The sequence below is a fragment of the Silene latifolia genome, chromosome 7 (assembly GCF_048544455.1).
Source record: "Silene latifolia isolate original U9 population chromosome 7, ASM4854445v1, whole genome shotgun sequence".
Classification (NCBI taxonomy): domain Eukaryota; kingdom Viridiplantae; phylum Streptophyta; class Magnoliopsida; order Caryophyllales; family Caryophyllaceae; genus Silene; species Silene latifolia.
The window spans coordinates 24,261,369-24,284,492 of NC_133532.1; the positions used below are offsets into that span (position 1 = coordinate 24,261,369).

At 34.1% G+C, this 23,124-nt stretch overlaps 1 protein-coding gene and 1 long non-coding RNA gene across 4 annotated transcripts; one reads left to right on the forward strand and one right to left on the reverse strand.

Annotated features, from left to right (window-relative positions):
• Positions 1 to 7,426: 7,426 nt before the first annotated feature.
• On the reverse strand, positions 7,427 to 9,836 carry LOC141590971 (uncharacterized). The gene is made up of 4 exons (XR_012520564.1): positions 9,573 to 9,836; positions 8,718 to 8,905; positions 8,561 to 8,611; positions 7,427 to 7,604 (listed from the first exon to the last, which is right to left on the reverse strand). It is a non-coding gene; the product is annotated as an uncharacterized LOC141590971 (long non-coding RNA).
• A 1,725-nt stretch (positions 9,837 to 11,561) lies between these two features.
• LOC141591970 (uncharacterized) lies at positions 11,562 to 22,626 on the forward strand. Of its 3 annotated transcripts, none has more exons than XR_012521014.1 (15): positions 11,621 to 11,996; positions 14,289 to 14,450; positions 14,619 to 14,684; positions 14,830 to 14,973; positions 15,041 to 15,154; positions 15,849 to 15,950; positions 16,034 to 16,219; positions 16,779 to 16,868; positions 16,946 to 17,080; positions 17,690 to 17,812; positions 19,115 to 19,200; positions 19,274 to 19,886; positions 20,016 to 20,093; positions 20,503 to 21,668; positions 22,152 to 22,626. XR_012521014.1 is itself a non-coding variant. In XM_074412498.1 (14 exons), exons 1-14 carry the CDS (start codon positions 11,745 to 11,747, stop codon positions 21,544 to 21,546), a joined length of 3,195 nt encoding a protein of 1,064 aa, XP_074268599.1. In that variant the 5' UTR covers positions 11,562 to 11,744; the 3' UTR covers positions 21,547 to 22,024. The 3 variants fall into 3 exon arrangements, 1 of the variants encoding a protein (XP_074268599.1); XR_012521013.1 differs by having other exon boundaries at positions 22,174 to 22,626; XM_074412498.1 differs by lacking the exon at positions 22,152 to 22,626 and having other exon boundaries at positions 11,562 to 11,996; positions 20,503 to 22,024.
• Positions 22,627 to 23,124: the final 498 nt, after the last annotated feature.

Here is a 23,124-nt window from a genome sequence, read left to right on the forward strand (position 1 = left end):
CGGACAAAATCCGTCACAAGCTTGTAACGTGAGACAAAAGGAGAAGTGGGAGTCAGGGGCGGTACTTGGGGGGTGCAGGGCGCAACCGCACCCCCCCTGAATCAAAAATAAATAAATTATTGTGCAATATATTTGACAATTAGTCTCCCTTGTGACGGACGCTATCCGTCACAAGGTGAAGACGGGGCGAATCGGTATCATTTAGCCTAATATGGATACTAGTGGGGTAGGTGATAGATAATATTATATGATATTTATGATTTGACAATTGCAAAAATAAAAAATAAAAAAAGGGAACTCCCAATGTTAGGCGACAACTTTTCAGATTTTTTTTTTTTTACTTTTCACTCATTCATTAAACAATTAACCTAACCTCTCTCATAACCTTACCTCCCTCTTCTCTCTTAACCTCGCCGTTCTTTACTAAAAACACAAAATAGCCGCCTGTTCTTCATCTACCGCCGATCACCATTTTCATTCTCAAAACTGCCCAGAAAAATTACTCTGACCAATTGAAAGCTTCGAGAAGAGGATGGGAAGAAAACAAATGGCTAAAAGGACCCCCCCCCCCTCCCCCCCTCGAATAAAAAAATGGAAGGTATTGTGATATTGTTGTAGTTGTTGATTTGATAGTGGTAATTTTTGTTTAGTAATTAATACTAGAAAATGATGACATTCGTATAATTGATTTTTGTGATTTTTGTCGTATTTAAATGTGATGGTGACGGTGGTGACAATGGTTACATTGCATGCTTCAATGGTGTTGTTTAATTGATGTATTGTGTTGAATTTATGTTGTTTTTTGTTCATAAAATTGATTATTTATACTATTCATGCATAAATAGATGCTGATTTGCAAGGTGCGGGCTTAAGAAATTTGTTGTTTGATTGATATTAGATTTGTTATGTTTTTTGTGTACTAGTATTGGTTTATGCTGGCATGCAGGTGCGTTTGAAAAAGTTGTGAAAATGGCAGCTGCAATGGGTGGAAAAAAGAAGAGCAAGGAACAGACAAGCACAGTAGATGGTAAGCAGAAATGTGACCATGTAATCTGAGAAATGTTCATAAGTTAAGTTAAAAATGTAACCTTCTTATCAGCGTTTTTTTTTTACCTCTGTTTGTGTGGTTTAACGTGAACTGAACAGGGTAATATCTAAGCTTAACATGGTCACATATGTTGTCAAGTTTAAAATGTCACCACTTTGACAATTAAATATTGCTTATGTGCTTAAAAATAAACTTAATATGGTGTCATATATATTAGGGGTGAATATGTCATAATCTTATTCAGTTGATGTACCCATTTTAGGTTGTGATTGTTTATAGGTAACATCATCTGAAAATGGCAACCATAATTAGGAAGTATGATGACATATGTTTGAGTATGAAGTTGTGACCATCTTAGTTGTTATATGTAGGTATGTTTAAGTGGCATCTATGCTTATAAAATGGTGACATGTATATTAGTGGTGAATATGTGATCATATTAATCAGTTGATGTACCCATTTTTGGATGTGGTTGATTATAGGTCACAGCATGTGAAAATGGCAACCATAATTAGGAAGTGTGGTGACATTTGTTTGAGTGTTAAGATGTGACCATCTTAGTTGTTATATGTAGGTATGTTTAAGTGAGATGAACATTAAAGTAGTGTTATCAGATTAGTTTAATCTGGTGACATCTATGCTTGTAAAATGGTGACATGTCTGTTAATAGTAAAAAAGTGACCATCTTTGTTAGTTGATACACCTATTTTAGGATGTGGTTGATTGAATATGGAAGCATTAAAAAAGGTAACAATATGTATGAAAAATGATGACATATTTTATAGTTCAAAAATGTGACCATCTAAGTTGTAATATGTACGTGTGTGTATAATGAAGATGAAGATTATAGTATTGTCATATGTTTAGTTTAATATGGTGACATGTTTGTTAGTCTAAAAATGTGGCCATCTTTGGTAGCTGATGTACCACATTGTTGATGTGGGTGAATTTATGTGAAAGCATTTAAAATGGTAACATTAAGTAGGAATAATGGTGACATAGTTTTTAGTATCAAAATGTAATCACCTTAGTTGTAATATGTACAGGTGTTCAGTTGAGTTGAACATTAGGGTAATGTAATAAGCTTAGGTTAATATGGTGATATCTATTCGTCTTAAATGGTGACATGTTTGTTAATAGTAAGAAATGTCATCATGTTTGTAAGATGAGATACCTATTTTTTTTTTAGGTGCGTGATTGTTGTGAAAGCATCTAAATTGGCACTATTATTGGAGTTAATGGTGACATGAGTGTTTTCTTTAGCAAATTTATAAGCCATTTTTTATTCCGCAGATATTCATGTGCAACCAGAGCCTTTGAAAGTGGACAGGAAAAAGGCCACCGCTGGAGAATGCTCGAAGGAGTTGGAGCATGGCGGATCCTAGCGTGTCTGAAGCGGTGCAGCAAAAGCGAAAAGCGGATCTGATGGAGAAGCGGAAGCATCAGAAGAGACATTCACGCAACAATTGGAAAACGACCCCGTCTTGATCAGGTGGACAATGTTTTGGAGACCGTTAATGTAACCGTCGGTGTTGATTAATGATGTAATATTTTGGATTAGTAGTTGGTGGTTGGCTTAACAATGTAATATTTTGGTTCACACTTTTAAGACCTTCATGATGGTGGGGATTGTGCGATAATCCTTGTTTTATAACAACCTTATAACATAACAATGTTGTCATATATGTAGACTAATGTGGTGACAGTTTAGCATTAATGTGGTGACATTTTCATGTTGTACAGCAGTGTTACCATGTTATGAAGCAGAACTTATCATCCCTATGTTGGCAAAACTTGTCTTTTTTATAACGTTCAGCAAAACATAGGTACATTTCTCGCTTAAGGTGGTAACATATTCAAGAATCACTTATATGTCACCATCTTTAGAGTATTATGTTTACATGTAAACAGAAATCCACCCTGACATATGGGTGATCATGCTTGCAAAACTTAAATTTTTATCACCTTACATCTATAAATACTATTAAAAGGCTACCCTAAAACGATTAATTAAGTCCACGTAGATAATGCCACGTATGATAAAAAAAGCCACCCAGACATTTGAAGCTCACGTCATCACCGTTGCTACCGATAACGACAATCCCCCTTTTTCAGCTCATTTCGTCAACCGGCATTAATTTATTATTACATTTTTTTTTTGATTAGGTAAGAAAAATTACATGGCATTAATTTAATTCATTTATCTATAAATTAATTTAATTCACTTATCTATAATATTATAAGATATTATTTATATTCTTAAAAGCTTTTTGTATATTAAATATATTGTTTTCCCAAATTTATGTAACCCTTAGAAATTTACAATAAAATTTCATAATTTATACTTAATATTGACATTTTAATTGAAATTTTTGTGATAAAACATGTTAATAAAATTTATAATTTATAATTAAATTGAAATTTTTGTAATAAAACATGTTAATAAATTAATTAAAACTTATTAATTAAAACTCTTCATATTACTTACCACCCACCATTTTTATTAACATTTTTTCCTATTTAATTCATTTTTTTAATTAAACATTGTAATAAATTGACTAAAACTCTTCATAATACTTAATACCCACCAAATTAATTAAATTATTTTTCTATTTAATTAATTTTTATAATATAATATGTTAATAAATTGAAAAAACTCTTTATATTACTTAACAGTTAACACCCATAATTTTCATTAACGTTTTTTCCTATTTAATTCACCTCTTGAGTTTCTTGGCAATCAATTATCCAATTAAATAATACCACAAAATAAATTAAAAATAAAATTAAAATATTGGAATTTATGGTTGTATAATGGCTATAAACCTTATAAAACCTATAATAATTTCTATCTACCTATAAAATCTTATTAAAAGGTTAACCTAAAAAATGTGACATTGCAAATTTAATTGTGATGTGACAACTTTTAATGTGACATGGTAAAAAAAAGGTGATATGGATTACAAATTTAAGAAAATTAAAAAATATAAGGTAAAAATTTTTTAAAAATATAAGGTATAAACACAAAAAAGAAAGAAAAAAAAAATGTAAAACATTGATCCCCTCTCATAATTTTTTTATTTTTCTACCTTATTTATTTAACCATTATTTCCATTATTTAATTAAATGACCTTTTGACTTTCCTTTCATCATTACTATATATACTTCGTATTTATGTACCATATTTTTAAATTTTCTTTCATTCATAAAATTTTGAGAGAATTTGTAATAGAATTTTTCATATATATAGCTATTATATTCACCCTAATTTTCAATTTTATTAAAAAAAATAGCACCTAAAGTATACATAGAAAAGTAAACTAATTGTTTCATTTTTTATTTTACATATGTTTTGTATTAATTTGTTATTATTTTTTGTGTTTGTATTAATATTGCAGGAGAATGAATTTCCAACTTTATTCAAAAAATTGGTAGGTAAGGTATAGCTAAAGAACTAAATTAATTATTTTACTTTTTATTGTTATTATTTTTGAATTAATTAGAATCTTATCAGTTATTTTTTTGTGTTTCTATTAATAATGCAGGAGAATGAATTTTCAACTTTATTCAAAAAATTGGTAGGTAAATTATACAATGAGAACTAAATTAATTGTTTCACTTTTTATTTTTACTATGTTTTGAATTAATCAGAATTTTATTAGTTATTTTTTGTGTGTGTGTTTGTATTAATATTATAGGAGGATGACATACTCATATATCAATAACAATGCACGAGATTCGAAATAATGGCTATGGATCTTCTTTACAGATTTTTTTTCTTGGTTTGGATGACTCTTTCATTTTTGTCAGTTTTTCTTTTTTTCTACAATGGTGTATTTGAAATATCGAATGGTAGCAAAAATCTTTAATAAGTTGTTGACATGTTGTTACATTATTGTCCTTCACTCTTTCCTACACTTTAGTCTCCTTTGTAACACTTATGTTCTATTTTTATTTTGTCAAATAGGTTACAAATCAAATTGCTTAGCCAAATTGTTAAAGTACGATGCACATATGTCAATTTGATCTTATCATAGTGTTATAATATGCATAAATAGTAATTAGTTAGAAACCGATTCTTATTCTCCAATTCATTGTTCCAATTCCAATGCTTTCAAGCATTTAAATCATGTTTTTGTTTTCCATCAAATATACTACTCCGTATTCTATAACTCACAATATTTTTTGGTTTTTTGAATGATTTGTTTATATTTTATTTTCTCCTGAATTAGGAAAGGCTAATATTTCGTATAAAGTATAATAGTATTGTTTTGATTATAATGTTTGATGAATATATGGTCGAATATGAAGAAGCTATGTTTAGAATCGTATATGCATAAATCTCTATTTATTGCGTCATTCCGAGAAATGTGTAATTAGTTTTGCTCATCTTATACTACTAATAATAACTATTAGAGTTCACCTATAAAGTTTTGATCCTTTCTTTACTCCCTTACTTTTTGTCCCAAATCTAATCTTATATATACTACGGAGTATATTATTATAACAGAAAATGTGATATTTTAAGTATATGTAACTTTTCCTTGGAATTATTTGGAATAGTTGTTAAAGTTGCTCACATAAAAGTTCACGACCATTTCTTTTCAAGATAAACATAGGGCAAAGTACTTTAAAATGCACCAAAATGAAAATAAAAACAATGGTTAAATAAGGAGGCAAAATGCAATGTTAGTTGGTGAAAAAAACCTTTCATATTATATAATCTTTAAGCTGGTCAAAGCAATGGTTAAATAATAAAGAGAGAATTGAAAAACACTAATTAAAGAGGCAATTGAAGAACCGTTAATTAAACAAGCAATTGAAGAATCATTAGCAACTCAAACGAGAAAATTGAGAGTCATTGATTTTCTTTCTATAAAATCTCATCAAAATACCAATTCATATTGTCTTATTTGATACCAGGTTGTCCAAACCAACATTACCCGTCCTTACAAAAGTCAGTTTTTTTTGTTCTCTTTGTAATTTAAGGTATTTTATTGGAATTTTGTGTCTCCTTTTTCCTTTTCTTTTTGTTCATGTATTTATATTTAATAGTCTTAATTGGAGGTGTCAATTCAATTAATTAACTTGATAATTTAATTAATGATGTTATTGTAGGAGGTATGTATATGTTAATGCGATCCTAAAATAGATGTGCTTTGAATGTCGCGTAATTATTTTGCATACTCGATAAGAAATATTTTTACGAGACTAGCATAATTATCCATATTGTACGAGTTTTAGAATTTTGATGGGAGTATTTATTTAAATTCTATATCTATATATGTGTACTTACTATAAGTGAAGTAATAAGAAGGTTATATATTTGTAGAGAAAGAAAGGATAATGAATGAAAAGTAATCACGCTATATATTTCGAAGTTAGGAGGTTTTTAACTGCATATGTAGTAGAAAATAAATTTCAATGCAATTTGTTCATATATGGAAGAGTGACTTCTTTTAATGTTTTATTTTTTTGGTAGAAACTTGTACTCATATTTTTAAATCCTTTGAAAACAGGGGACGACAATGGAACACAAATTCATGTTCCAATACTTTTATGACGTCAAGATTGTCCATAAGACCAGAAGTACCCGAAAATTCAATTTGACGGATTGTGTCATCGCTTCAAAACAACCAAGCTATTCACATTTTGGTTTGCATATCATCAAGAATACAAATTTTGGAGTGTATTAAACTTTTGTTTTAAAATACCGCTCTCTCAGTCGTGTTCATTTATTTACCTTTTTTTTTTAATTATTTGTGAGTGTTTTTTTAATTAAAAATAAACAAATGATTGAGAGAGGGGGACTGGACTACTCCATATAAGTTATTCACAAATTAAACACTTAAACACAGTCAATTATTAACGATCCCGTGATTTTCACGGGCTCCAAAACTAGTTATCTAGTTAAAATGGTAACATATTCCCATACATTAATCACATTTTGCCAAAACTTGTTTTTATAACATTCAGCAAACATAGGCACATTTTTCGCTAAAGGTGGTAACATATTCAACAATCACTTATATGTCACCATTTTTAGAGTATGATCACATTTTGCAGAAACTTGTCTTTATAACATTCAGCAAACATAGGTACATTTCAGCTTAAGGTGGTAACATATTCAACAACCACTGATATATCACCATCTTTAGAGTATTATGTTTACATGTAAACAGAAATCCACCCTCACATATGGGTGATCATGCTTGCAAATCTTACACATTTTTATCACCTACAATGGTCATATAAGACGAGGGACAGAGACGTACATAGTACTCTCTACTTCAGTCCCTTTCTTAGCCTTCTTCTTTAATTTGGCCCCATGTTCCTTTTTTTTCGTTGACTGCGGCTCTTTGTCGTACAACATAACGGGTTAAGAATAGGAGGCACGGTGGCATCTACTGTTGTTTCCTCTTCCTCCATATTAAGGTTAGAAAGCATCAATGTTACCTCCTCATTAGCCTTAACAAACAGCTTATCCACAACAACTCTTGCATCAGCAACATCGTGGCTTATGTTAGAAAGTTGCAATGTCCTAAATGTTACCACCCTGAGGAAGAAAATGTATCCATAATAACAATGTATAATATGTCTTAAGACAATAAAGCACATTGTGACCATTTTAGCTTATGGTAATACACTGTAAGATGGCAACATTTATGTAAGAATGTGGTGACTTGAGAGAATATGACACAATGTAACCATGTTAGCTTATGTTGCCACAAATTAAGAAGGCGATATTGATGAAAGGACGTGGTGACATAAGACATTATGACACAAATGTAACCATGTTAGCTTATGTTGCTGCAAACTAAGAAGGCCACATTGATATAGGGACGTGGTGGCATAAGACAATATGACAGAAATGCAACGATGTTAGCCTATGTTGCTACACGCTAAAATGGTTACATTGTGACACGTTCTACTTTAAACAAATATGTGACCATGTTTAAACAAGTAAGTAACCATGTTTGTATGTTAGTTGATGCAAATATGTTGTTATGGTGACAATTGTACAATCACACTAAGATAGGTATATGTATGATAAGGTGGTGACATTCACCAATTATCCAAATATCCTTGTTAAGGTGGTGACATTATCAAAATGCAATTACATGTCACCATATTTTGTTTATTATGTTTAGATGTTAAGGAAAATTCAAAACATAACAATTGTCAGCTAAGGTGGTCACAGTAGAAACAATTGTATAATCACACTAAGATAGGTACATATGTATGATAAGGTGGTCACACTCACCAATTATGTTAACAAGTTAATAATATTGGTACATTCCTCAAACATAGCTAGGTGATCACATTTTCAAAAGTCACATTTTCAGCAGTCACATATCCTTGTTAAGGTGGTGACATTATCAAAATTTGATTTCATATCACCATGTTTGTTTAATATGTTTAGATGTTAAGAAAAATTTAAAACATAACACTTGTCAGCTAAGGTGGCCACAGTAGAAAAAAAACCACTTGTATGTTAAGAAAGGATATCACCTTAGTTTAAAGTGATAACATATAAGCTCAAATATGGTCACATAGTGATTCCTGCAAATTGTTTAATAATTAGTCACAAATGTCAAACATTTTTTTATGGCATTTGCTATTGCTTGGTCTTGGTCAGTGAAAATTGAGACAGGGCGGACATACTCACCTCTGGATTCATTGAAAACGTTGAACAACCACTCAAATGATTCTTCCCTCTCGTTCGACAGGAAAGCACAACCGAACATAACTTTGGACCAATGATTGTTTATACCTACAAATGCTCCACACACAAGTTGTAAATAAGTTCCCATTTTGAAGCTTTTATTCCAAGTAAACTGCGTGAAAGATCAGTACCTGACAATCAATAAATTTATAGCCTTGGTTAAAATGGTAACACTGAACTCTAAACTGGTCACACTGTAAGCTAAAATGGTCACATATATTACTGAATAACTACTTTTCAGCTGGCATTTAAATTGACATTACACATTGAACATATGGTTAGTGCACGCCAGTTTTCCTTACCATTGAACATATTGTACAATTATCAATAAACCATTGCTTTGCATTGAATAATCAAATCTTGTACATAGTTGATAATTGCTCATCTGTGATGAGATTTCTTTGAAGTTGTTTGAAGTTTAAGTTAATGTGTAAAAACCCTAAATATATGCAAGCAATATTTTGATAACATTAGTTTTAAATTTAAGTTTCCAACATTATTAGAATCTTCATCAAAATTTGATATTTTCCTTCATCTAATTTAACAACAACAACAACAAAGATTTCCTTCATCTAAAACAACACATTACATCATACATTATATTGATGAATATGTCTATTATCGTCCTAAATGGTTGCCTATGAAGTAAAACATTCAACTAAAAGTAATTAAACAACAACACCACAACAATTTCAGCCGTAAATTTTGATCTAAAAATGCAAATATATCGACCCAAACATATTGTTGCCCTAAAATCTGATGAACCAAAAAAATAACTTTAAATTAAAAAATACACACCTTACTCATCAACATCTACAATTCCGTTTTCAAAATCAATAATTTCAGTGTTAACAATACCGTGTTCAACATCAATTTCAGCCTTTTTTTTTGTTGTGAATTTATGAGGATTTTACAAAGCTAATTAAAAATATGAATTTGTGATGAACATTTGGTGATTGTTAGATGGATGAATATGAAGAATGAAGAATATAGGTTGAAGATTTGAAGATGGGAAGGTTTGGTAGCATGTGGTTGTGTTTGTGTTGATTTTTCACGTGCCTCTTACACAGATTTGATGGGTATGTACTAATTGTCTCCCACCACTAATAAAATAATACTAGCTTCTCAAATACACTATCCACTATCTATCCACTGTCCGTCCCATATTAGTGTAAATGGTATCGATTCGCCCCGTCTTCACCTTGTGACGGATAACGTCTGTCACAAATGAGAATTTGTGTATATTTGATTGTCATTTGTTTGGTTCAGTGGTAAGAAGCATTTATTCTAACCTAGAGGTCGTGGGTTCGATTACTGCAATCAACAATTTCTGATTTTTGTTTCTTTTAATTATTTTTCACCTATTATTGTACAAAATAGGCCTAATAAATAATTAAATACTCTCTCCCTAATATAACAAGTAGTTTTAGTATTGTAATTATAAAATTATTGATAAATATGTCAAATCATTATTAAAAAAATTACCAAAAAGAATAATTTGTTTGGTATATAATACTCCCTCCAAATTCCTATTATCTTCCCTCTTTCCTTTTTTCACACAAGTTTGATTATCTTCCCTATTTCCTTTTTTGGTAAGTTTCATTCATTTTTTATTAATTTCTCTCTCCTAAAAAATCAACAACTTTCATTACTTTATCTATTCTTTATTCCTCATTCATTATTTATTATCTTCTCTCACCTATAAATTTCACAACTTACAATACTTTATTCTATTTTATTCCTTCTTTCTTCCTCTTTCTTAATTTTTGTGCCCAAAAGAAAGGGGAAGATATAATGAAATAGGAGGGAGTAAATGTTTTTTCCGTATTCTAATTTTGCGTTTGTTTGATATCCTCGTATTACAAAATCCTTTAAAAAAAGACATCCTTTAAGACGTATGTGAAATTTGTGAAATTTTATTATAGTTAATATTGATTTCGCCGCCACGTACTAAAAGTCTTTTGATTTTGTAAAATTTCTGCACCCCTCTGTTCAATTCCTAGAGCCGCCACTGGTGGGAGTGCAAGTGAAAGAGCATTGTGAGGTCACAAGCTTATAACCGTCACAAGTAAGACGGATCGAGTATATTTTTACCTTTGTTGTATAAAAATTAGGGATATTCTACGGTGTACCCTCGAGTTTTTCGGTATTCTATGCTGTACCCCTACATTTTTGAAATTCTATGGTGTACCCTTGAACTCTATACATTAGTCTATACCATGACCTTATTTATTGTCTTTGCTAACTTAATTTCTTAATTGACCTATTAAATCGTTTATTTACCATTCCAATTACTCGACAACTTACGTATTTACTTTTTAGTTCGCCGAATTACTCATTATCCCACCAAATAGTATACAAATCTAACCTAAAGTTCATCAATTCTCCATTATTATGTCATGAATCATAACGGATGTTTTAATAGTAGTTTGTGCTTATTAAAGATAATTTGTGATGTTTCTCATGTAGAATGGTGATACAACATTAATACGTCAAAATAAAGGTCAAAGTATGGTTGTTTGATAGTGATAAAGTTAATTGAGAGTTAAACGAGAGGTCATGATAGAGAAATAGGTAAGGAATTTAGGGGTACAATGTAGAATATAAAAAAAAGAGGGGTACAACATAAAAAACCGAAAAACTCAGGGATACACCGTAGAATATCCCAAATTGTAAATACCAACTCCTATAACTTTGAACAAGTATAATTCTATTTTTTTTTAGGAAAACAAAATCATTTTATCTACATCGTTGACACAAACAAAGTTCGACCTTCGAGACTCTTCCAAAGTTCCAAGTCCGAAGCCCAAACTCCAATAATACCGAACTTTACACTTGTAAAACCCAAAAGGACCCACCAAAAAGTGCTACTACACCTCCTTCTGTTCTGTCCTTCTTACCCAGTTACCGTTCTCCTTTTCCCCTTTCCCCCCAAAAAATAATCAAAATACCACTCCCAAAAAGTAACCTATGAGATTCTTCCGCGCCAAAGACGGCGATTCTTCTCCGCCGCCGACAACTCCACCAATGTCACCGGCTGCGGTGGCGTCAACATCAATCACTGGACCACCGCGGCCGATTAGGTTTGTGTACTGCGACGATGCCGGAAAATTCCGTATCGATCCCGAGGCGGTGGCGGTTCTTCAACTCGTTAAGGATCCTATTGGTGTTGTCGCTGTTTGCGGACGCGCTCGTCAAGGCAAGAGCTTTATTCTTAACCAGGTAGCCTATCTCTCTCTCCCTCATTTGACTGAATTTTGACTTTTTGGTGTTGAATTACGTTCAAGTTTTGTGAGAGGAATTTGTGCCTGCGGATTTGTGAATTGTGAATTTTACTTGCTTTACGTAGGATCTATGTGCTGCATTTCTCGAATTATAGTGTAAGACGGTCTCATGGTGTAAACTGTCTTACACTATAATTACTGGCTGCATTTAGTTTGTGATTTTGTAATTTTTTTTATAGAAATAGACCGTCTCACAGTGTAAGATCGTTTGCACTATAATTACTGGCCGCATTTAGTTTGTGATTGTGTAGTTTGGTAAATTATGTTGAAGACTTGAAGTTCGTGAAGATACCGGTGGAATGTGAGTGGAGATTTGATTTGATTGTTTGCAGATAGCATTAAAGTCAAACTTTAATTAAGTAATGACTTAATCAAAACTTGTTATCGGTTTTTTAGCATTGGAAGTTTATAATAACTTGCTCAAATTATAGAATTAAGACCGGACGGTTGTAGGGTGCACATATATACACTCCCGAAACATATTGGGACACTAATTTTATGTGCAATAGACGTTGTACCCTAATAAAATTAAACAAGCAAGTGGGGTGATGTAAGGGTGTTTTTGTCTACTGCAAATAAAATTAGTGTCCGAGTATGTTTTGGGAGTGTATATATGTGCACCCTTGTTTTATTGCCTAAACACTCATTTGTTATTAACAATGAAATAATGAATGGATGTTTTTTTATATATGAAAGGATCGTCTCACACTGTGAGTCGTATACAATACTTGCAGGATAATACGGAGTATGAGTTTTGGTTAATCCACTTTTATGTTTTTGATCAAGTTATTAATGATGTCTCGAGATTTGAACTGAATTTTTTTTCAGATGAATGGCTAAGCCGCTAAAGTATAAAATAGTTCGATTTCATCTTTTCATGAATTTTTTCATCATAATGAAGTGTAAAAATAAACAATGAAGTATATGTCTAGGAAAAGTGTGTGAACATATTTTGGCGAAATCCTACTTAGCTAATTACTACTATATGTTTTCTTAGTGATATTACATTTCCGGTCAATATATTAGAAATATCTCAAATATGAGGTATCGAGCTATGAAAGGGAAATTGGTGGAACCACAGCTCACAGGGTATTAAAGTGAAATTAGCCAAAAGATCAGGGCACGAAAGTTGAAACATTCCTAAGAAAAGTGTATAAGTATGTATTGTGATGAGAAATAATAAGAAAAGTCGGCAGTGCTTTTGACTGGAGTCGGCTGTTAATCAGTATCACTGTATACCCTGAAAGTAGTAAAATCAAGAAAGGTTTATCACACAAGTTTTAAGAAAATTTGTAGTGATGCATATAGTAGCAAAACTCTCGTCACAAGTTCACTGAACGATACATAGTAGTGTTTTTCTAATGACAGGCCTTATAATTTGTTAAACTTTTAGATGTTATTACACAGAAATCATGATCCATAAATTTTTTCAGCTAAGTCAAGTTTATTCAAAAGAATAAAGAACGTGTATGTGAGGGCATATAGGACAATGAGAGTAATATATCTTCTCTGAAGTTCTACAAGCTAAGGTATAAATAGGCCATTGTGTACAAGGTTGGTTAAAGATCAGCTAATGTTCACATTGTGTAGCTAAGGTTCAGAGTGGTCTTTAGGGCTTAAATGAAGTTAAGCGATGATGTAAAAAAATATGACCGATAGAACATATTCCAGCTGTTGGGTTAATTAGGCTTTTCCATGAACACAAGTGACCTTTAGAAAATGTTATAAGCTCATGGAAAATTATCTCAGTACCTTCTAAACTTTGTGTGTATTGATTAAGTAATGATTAGGATGAAGAAATTTTGTTCAAGTAAATGATCTGGCAATCTGCCACCTTATTGTTAAGTCATTTAGCGTTGACGAAACTTTCCAGGCCTCTACTAGCTAGAGATTCATTTATTGGAGCGACAAGCTATATCTCACATAATCTTATTGGGGCTACTTTCGCATTTCCTCTTTTCATGCATTACTTAGCCAATATTCTTGAGAACTTCATAGTGTCTCTTCAGTGGGGCTTCTCTCTCAATTCGAGCAAAATACCATGGAACTTGTATAGTCTGAATGTTGTTGGAGGAAAACCTTTTCCTTCATGATGAACACACCCTCTGATGCAATTCATTTTTTTTTTACATTGTATTGTTCTGCATGACCTCAACTTTTTTATTCTTTTTCGAGCAAGGATATTCCTTACGAATTTTAAATCTGACATTCTTCATGAACTGAGTTTTAGCTTATTGGAAGGAGCAGCGGATTTCAAGTTGCATCAACTCATCGGCCATGTACCAAGGGGCTTTGGTTGTGGAGTGCTCCCATAAAGAGGACTGCAATTGATGGTACAGATTACAATCTTATACTTTTGGATAGTGAAGGGATTGATGCTTATGATCAGACGGTGAGGTTTTCTCTTTTTAAGATCACTCTCTTATGTGAATGTTAGGATGTTGGGTCGATGAAGTTAGTTTCCTTGGTTCACTACGAAACCGGTCATATTGATCTGTATTCTTCTGTTTGGTAACTTTTTTGTCTTGTTAACATGTTACATCTGATTTTCTCCATACAGGGAACCTACAGCACCCAGATATTTTCATTGGCTGTTCTTTTATCCAGCTTGTTCATCTACAACCAGGTAGGGCTTTATTAGATGCGGATTCTGATTTTTCTCTTCAGTGAGAATTCGTAGAAATTAGGTTTTTTTAAATGCTTACCACACTGTGGATCATCTTATAAGTTTAATTGCAAAGCAAGTGGACTAAAGTTATCTTTATATACAGATGGGTGGAATCGATGAGGCTGCACTAGATCGTCTTTCACTTGTGACGGAAATGACTAAACATATACGCGTCAGGGCGTCAGGAGGAAAGACTACTGCTTCTGAACTGGGGCAGTTTTCCCCGATTTTTGTTTGGCTGCTGAGGGTAATATTTGTGGCAATGCCTAATCGTAATCTTCTTGTTTCGCGAATTGACACACATTATGATGCAGGACTTCTATCTGGATTTAGTTGAAGACAATAGTAAAATTACTCCTCGTGATTATCTAGAGCTTGCTTTGAGGCCAATTCAAGGTAGTGGAAAAGCGACAGCTGCAAAGAATGAGGTATACCGAACAACAATATATGTTCTAGAATTCGCCTGCTAGTGACAGCTTAAATTTAGTTATTTATTCATCTTAGTTACCCTATCTCCATCTATTTCGGATGAGGCCAAAGAGATATTAATCTTTTGTTTCCGGGATGGACTATCAAGATGGCTCTTAAATCCTTACTTGCTTTTTGCATAAAGTAGTAGATGGACGTCTTAGTTTTTGCCGTGGGTAATTGGAAACCGTCTTTTTGCCCTGCTTTTTGCGGGAGCTTATTTATAAGCATTGAGCATGTGACGATATGCCGTAAGTTTGTTTGAGGAAGACACTTTTGTCCCATATATGTGTACTGCACTTCCACGGATTTTAGTCCCCTCTAAAATATAATCCTTGTAAATTCTACCCTGCAATACTTATTCAAATGTCTCTTCTTGTGAGGGTTAATTGTATCAAATGCAAAATAATTTAAAAGTGAAGGTTTCAGGACTTCAACCCAACACCCGAGCTCCATTTGGGGTGAGGTCAGTGAGGTGATACAGATTATGGACCACCTTTATGTTGTGACCAGTGAGAGGAAGAATCCACCGACCTCCTTTTTGTGGTGCATAACCTGGCAAGAACAAGAACTTTGACTAGTGACCATGATCTAGCTTTGAATAGAACTGAATTAAGCTATGGTCACACTGATGGGTTTTATGGTGTCAACTAGGTTCGTGAATCAATCCGTGCTCTTTTCCCTGACCGTGAATGCTTCACTCTCGTAAGGCCATTGAACAGTGAGACTGAACTCCAGCAGCTTGATCAAACTCCTGTAAGCATCTGAATCCTTTCATTCAGTTTACTTTAGACTATCGCACTTATTCTTGTATTAAACTGTGTATGCATTATATGTAGTTGCAGAACTTCAGACCAGAATTTAGAGCTGGCTTAGATGCATTAACAAGGTTTGTGTTCGAGAGAACTAGGCCCAAGCAAATTGGGTCAACAGTTATGAATGGACCTATACTTGTTGGCATAACTCAATCTTTCCTAGATGCAATCAATAATGGTGCTGTGCCTACAATAGCTTCCTCTTGGCAGGTAAATCTTTCACCGGGTACCTTTTAGTTATTGTAACTGTATTTCTAGTGCTGATGCTTATGTTGATGGTAATGCATATGGATGGTTTCAAATATATACTCCTTATAACTATTGACCATTTGAGCTACACGTAGATGACTTTTTTCTCCCGTTTATGCGGTTGAGCTTCTTTACATGTAGAAGTCCTCATCCTTGTGCGGTCTCCAATTTGTAGAGCAATTGCACTTTCACAGGCAACACAACCTCTTCTTATCTTTAATATTACCAACTCGACTGCAAGTGTCAAACTTGACTAAATTTGGTGATCAGTTTACATTTTCGCTTAAAATAAAGTGTGGAAATATTCTGTTGCGTCAACATGCACCATGCAGCAAAATTGTAGCGTCAAAGTAATATTCTTGGTGACCAAGCGACAGGATGTAAAGATCAAATTTTTAGTAAATGTCTTGAAACATTCTTCATAGTTTTCTGCGCTATTTCTTGTCTGTCGTAGAAAAGTTCTTGAAATGTCCTGTGGATAATCTTTGACAGGGCGATTTTTGTTTTTATTTTTGACTAGAGTGTCGAAGAAACAGAGTGCAGAAGGGCATATGACTTGGCTACTGAAGTGTATATTTGCTCCTTCGACAAGTTGAAACCACCTGAGGAAGTAAGAATCTCGACAAATTTCAATTTTGGTATAGATCTTCTCTTCCACTTATGAATCCTGATTCCACTCCATTGTAGGTAGCACTCCGAGAGGCACATGATGAAGCAGTCCGAAAGGCGTTAGAGTTGTTTAATTCGAATGCTGTAGGAGTCGGTTCAGCAAAACAAAAATTTGAAAGGCTCCTGCAGAATTTCTTAAGGAAAGAATTTGAGGTGGTTAACTTCAGTGCATTATACAGAGTATTTTTTAATCCATGTAATCGTTGTTGTTTTTTTTGTTTTTTTTTTTGCTTTATACGGAGTATTTCTTTTAATCTATTAATTTTAAACTATAGGAAATATGTTACGAGTAATAGTTAACCTACCCATCCAGGATATGTTAATGAACATTCTTGAATATAAGGAATCGGAAAAAATAGCAGTTGCTAGAGAGTAACTATGATAAAAAGTGTCTAAAATCAAATTCGTAACAAAAAGAGTACACAGGAAAAAATGATAATACCTCTAAAGGAAAAGTTTCCATTTTATTTCCTAACCCCCGAAACAGTTTACCAAATGTTGCAAGAACTCTTGCTTCTTTCAACAATTTTGCCCAAATTTCTTCAGAACAACAATAGAAAATCTAACGCATTGGTGATTTGTCTCATTTGTGGAGTCTCGGAACTAAATGCGGAACATATTATGGTGTTCATTTTAATCAGTCTCGGAACTGAATTGAATCATACTATGGCACATTGGTGCTCAATGGATAGGTCTGAGGGTCTCTGTGGTTTAACGTTCATAAGTTACCTAAATACTTAACAATCCTAAATTCGGATGCAGGGCTATAAGAAAAATGCATACATGCAAGCTGATTTACAATGTTCAGCTGCCATCCAGAACATGGAAAAGAAACTAAGAGCAGCTTGCCATGCTCCTGATGCGGACCTGGCTCAAGTTTTGAAGGTGATTATGCTTCTTTACCCTCCGTCCCTACAATATTTCTAACTCTTTGCTAGTGTGTTATCTCAGCTTTCTCTGAAACTTTTCTATTTTTGGCATAGCTGTTTTGGCTCTCATATGGTTTCATTGTGTCAACAGATCTATCAAGTTTTGAAAGCTTACATTGTACAATCCTTGCAAGAGTCTCTTGGCATTGTATTCATAGCTTTAGACTAAGAGCTTCTTCCCCTTATCAAAAAAATATCTCGCTTTTTAATATGGTTCTAGTTTGAGACTAAAGAGCTTCATCCTCCTTTTTAAAAACTACCATTTTAATATAGTTTTACTATTGGGCGATTATTCAGGGACCTGCTACTGTAGCGAGGTATGTTCTAGTAAATACTCCTAGTTGACCTTCTCTACATAAATAGGGTTTATAAAAACACCGTATCAAGTTTCTGGGTGTTCTTGGTGATACTCTTACAAATTGTTCTCTCTTACATTCTGCACTATGCTACTACTGTGATGAATGCCTTGCAAAAAATCAGCATATATCTATATACATAGTTACATACTATGTTTTCTTAGCTTGATTTTGGCTTATTCGGCTGGAAAAGCAAGATAGAATTTCATAATCTTAATTGACATTTTTGTTTGGGAGTATACATGCCATAATAATGTTATTTACGTATGTTTATACCCTAATCTTTGTCTGTTTGTCATCCTAATGTCATCTCTTTAATCATCTAAATCAGCGTCTCATTTTTCTCATGTTTTTTTTGAGTGTCCATACAAAAAGGATTTAACTTGTATATATAGCTAAGGACCTCAAACCTGACTTCTGTTACTTTCGTGCAACTGTCTGTCAAATTTTTCCGTCATTGATCAATAAAAAGAAATAAACGGGTTGGTTTCTTATTTAGACTTATTTTTTGGTACTCCTCCGTCCCGGTCATTTGTTTGCCTTTGGTTTTTGCACAAAGACCAAGGAAACAGGAAGTGACCAATTATTAGATGACAAGTGGACCAAATTGAGTGTGGAGGATCCAATTGCCCATTAAAAGCATTCCTAAAATAGAAAGGCAAACAATTGACTAAGACACCCAAAAATGAATAGGCAAACAAATGACCGGGACGGACGGAGTATATAACTCAACCAACTTCGGCATCAGTTCATCAGCTCTGAAAATCTGGAACATTCTTAAGAGCATGGTGTTGGATAAAACGAAGTCGGATGTATGCTGCCTTACCCCAATAGTTCTTGTTTGTAAGCCTAGAGTAATTTTTTATGTTCTGAGCACTGTTGAAACGCATTTGTTCTAGTAGGTTATTGATGATCTCTTATCGGAATATGAAGAATCATGTCATGGGCCGGGGAAAGATCATAAAAAGGCTATTTTCTTACAGCAGAGGTTAGTCTATGATTTTAGTTAGTGCCATCTAGTCTGGTTTCAATATGTCATCTCACAGTGGACTATTTTCCAGTTTTGAAGGCCCAATTTCCGACCTTGTTGAGAAGCAGATTAATCAGATGGAATCTGACAGAAGTGCTCTTGTATTGAAATGCCACTCTGTTGAAGATAAGATGTCTCTACTAACCAAACAGTTAGAAGCAAGCGAGAAGCAAAAGTCTGAGTATCTTAAGCGATATGAAGAGGCTATAAATGACAAGAAGAAACTGGCCAATGACTATATGAATCGAATTACTAATATGCAAAGTAAATCTAGCTCAGTAGAAGAAAAGAATTCTGCCTTGTCTAAAACACTGGATTTAGCTAGAAAGGAATCTCTTGAATGGAAGCAAAAATATGAACAGCTCTTTTCAAACCAGAAAGCTGAAGAAGATGAGGCCTGTGCTGAAATAGGTGTTTACAAATCTCGGGCCAGTGTTGCTGAAGCAAGTCTCGCAGCTATTCGTGAACAAGCCCACTCTGCTAAAGAGGAAGCTGAGGAGTGGAAACGCAAGTATGAAATTTCTGCAGGGCAAGCAAAATCTGCCCTTGAGAAAGTAGCTTTTGTGCAAGAATCTACAAATAAAAATATGCAAGCTCGAGAAGATCTGCTCAGAGCTGAATTTGCGAAGAATTTGGCTAACATGGTCTGTAACCAATTACCTTCTTAATTTGTATCTTCTTAGGAACCTTTTTATCGGTTTCATGATATCCATGGATAGCATATAAAGGAATCATATTTTATTTAGTTTTGAACTCACTGTCATTGATTGTAGGAAGAGGAACTGAAGAACAAGGTCGCAAAGATTGAAAGGACTGAGCAACAACTAACAACTTTGATGTTACAGTTGAAGGTGAGTACCTATGGGTCTAAATGTCTCCAGTGTCTATTAGAATCTCAGTAATCTCATTGTGACACTTGAAAGAATTTCTGCTAAATACAATCATAAAATCGTCGTGATTCACATGTATACCAAAAGTCAAAAACCCTCTGAATGGCCTCCAGAGTCCAGAAACTGTAGGCAGTCTATGACTATGGTAAAGTAGTCTTCATAATATGGGAGTGACTGATTGTGTTACAGTCTAATACAGTCTTAACATAGCTGGTGGGACACTGACTGGTTACTGATGTAAACTGCACTCCATCACCCCCTAGTTGATGCTCCTATGTCTGTATGATTGCAGTGCTCAATATTATTAGCATACGTCGCAGTGGCATGTGCTGAGTGACGTTTTGATTCACAGTGCTTCTAATATTCTCAGGCCTCTGAATCAAAGGTCAAAGACAAAGAAACAGAACTAGCTGACTTAAAATCTGAGGTTAAGCTGCTGAAAGAAAAGTTGGAAACTGCTAATGCAACCGCACAATCTCATGAGAGAGAGGCTAAAACCCTAGAGCAGGAGAAAATCCAGCTGGAGGAGAAGTATCGATCTGAGTTCATGTTGTTTGATGAGTTACAAAATAGATGTACCTCTGCTGAAATCCAGGCTAGGAAAGCCAGTGAGATTGCAGATAGAGCACGTGATGAAGAAGCAAATGCCCTAAGGGAAAAGAGTGACATCCAGCGAATATCCATGGAAAGATTGGCTCGTATCGAGAATTTAGAGAGGCAGGTTGAAAAGCTGGAGAGGCAGAAAATAGACCTGACTGATGAACTGTCAGCCATCCGTGCATCAGAGGCAGGTGCTAAATCTAAAGTCGCGCTTCTAGAAGCTCGAGTAGAGGAAAGAGAGAAGGAAATAGAATCACTCATGAAATCAAACAATGCACAACGATCTAATACAGTACAAGTCCTTGAGGGATTACTCGAGTCTGAGCGCAATTCTCAAGCTGAAGCTAATCAACGGGCTAAAGCGCTCTCTGTTAAGCTCCAATCCACCCAGAGTAAGCTTGACTTATTGCAGCGAGAGTTGACTTCTGTTCGTCTGAATGAATCGGCTCTGGAAGCCAAGCTCAAGTCTACTTCACATGGAAAACGTTCAAGGGTGGAAGACCCTGAAGAACTGACGGAGAATATAAACTTTAATATTAATGATGGAAAGGATTATTCTGGTGATGATGGTGATGTTAGTGGCAGACTTACTCGAGTGACGAAGAAGCTCAAAAGCATTATTAGTCCTTTCAAGCGAGCATCACCAGAAGGCGATAGCGAAAAGGATTTAGAAGATTACACTAAATTCACAATTCAAAGGCTTAAACAAGAGCTTGTGAAACACAATTTTGGTGCTGAGGTATTGAAGTTGGCAAATCCCAGCCGAAAGCAAGTCCTTACATTATACGAAAGATGTGTTCTTAAGAAATTATGAGATGATAGATGAGTAATCCTCTTGCGGCACTATGTTTATAGTTCTGTTTATAATTGACGTGAAGCTGCCTCCAAGACGATAATACCAGCCAACGATTCATACAGAAGGTACATGCTTGATTGGTAAGTCCTCTTGCGGCACTATGTTTATAGTCCCGGTTTTCTTTTCGTGCTTTTTGGTATCAAATTCTTGAGCTTGGTGGTTCTTCTTGCGAATCCGTTTGATTGGCTGGAACTTTCTGCGATTATTTGGGCGTCTGTTCCATTATTTGCTTATAAGTCTATAGGAGTAGATGCTTTTTAAACACTTATTGATTGCGCCGGAGATGTGGAGTGGTTTGAGATTTGTGACACAGAGTATATAAAGAGTTGGTTGATTATTCTTGATTTAAGTTTTAAACAATTTCTCTCGTGTTGTATTCTAGTATCCCTGTATTTGGATCCTGTTCAATGACCTTATTGATTTATTTTTTCTCGTACATAATTGCCATTGATGTATCTAATTAGTGTTTGTGATTATCAACTTAATGCACCTGAAATCAGAATGGTTACAACTTACAACTATGCTATACGTGTATTTAATTCTGGGTTACTACCATGCTTCAGAATGGTTAATTTGCTACTGCAGAAACATTTTGAGGCGGCATCAAAGATCTGTTTCAGAACCAACGCGAAAACTGATGCCCGATCCTGAAACAGCGGTCTTTGACACTGCCACAAAATTATACAATCAGGGAAATAGAGTAAAGGACTAGACTGCTAGAGCGTTGAGCCTGCCATGGGAAGCTACAAGGGCCTGGATTTTTGCGCTCTGGCCAATTTGGGGGCGGATCCAAAAGTTAGATGATACTCCATAGTTAAATGCTATCGACATTTTTGTACAACATTTTTTCCGAAAATTCAAATTAGACGGTTAGGCGTGGAACGACGTCTTCATCTCATATTACTCGTTTCATTATATCTTAGCAATAATAATTATATTGTAAAATATCATACAACGATCTTACAGTAAGATCAATTGAAGATTTCTGTCAAGCAAGAGACAAGCCGATGGTATTATAAAGGTGGTTCAATTTATGTAGTATACTTTACAACCATCTTTTACACTTTTTTTGCTGTTTGACAAAGGTACAAGGTTATATAAGAAGAGTAAAAAATGTAAAAATGGAATTACTCTTTCACATACGAGTTTTACTCTATCACAAATACTTTTTCACAAAATTGACATATACTACCCTTTTAATCCTCCCTCTCAAATTATTATCCACCATCTTCAATAAACCCTCCAACCTCTCCCAACCACGCCGCATCCACCCCCAATCAGCCACTGCACCTTGTTTCCACCATCGCCAGATTCGTCACATCGCCGTCGCGTTCTATTTTGCCGCCTCGTGTGTAATTTACTCCATATTGGTTCGGAAACAAGGTGTTTTTGCACAGAATTATATCATGATTGCATTGTATCTCACGTGTATATTGTTATGGACCTTTATGGTCGTTATCTTTAGTTATTGGTCATCATGACCTTTTAATTATAGTAGTCATCTCATGCGAATCATATTGCCTTTATTGTTGATAT

Excerpts from the sequence above, each read along its gene's own strand:
- LOC141591970 (XM_074412498.1), top strand. The coding sequence starts at position 11,745 with ATGAGATTCTTCCGCGCCAAAGACGGCGATTCTTCTCCGCCGCCGACA. Across the intron at positions 15,951-16,033 it reads AGCAGCTTGATCAAACTCCT|TTGCAGAACTTCAGACCAGA; the intron begins GTAAGCATCTGA and ends CATTATATGTAG. Across the intron at positions 17,813-19,114 it reads ACCTGGCTCAAGTTTTGAAG|GTTATTGATGATCTCTTATC; the intron begins GTGATTATGCTT and ends TTGTTCTAGTAG.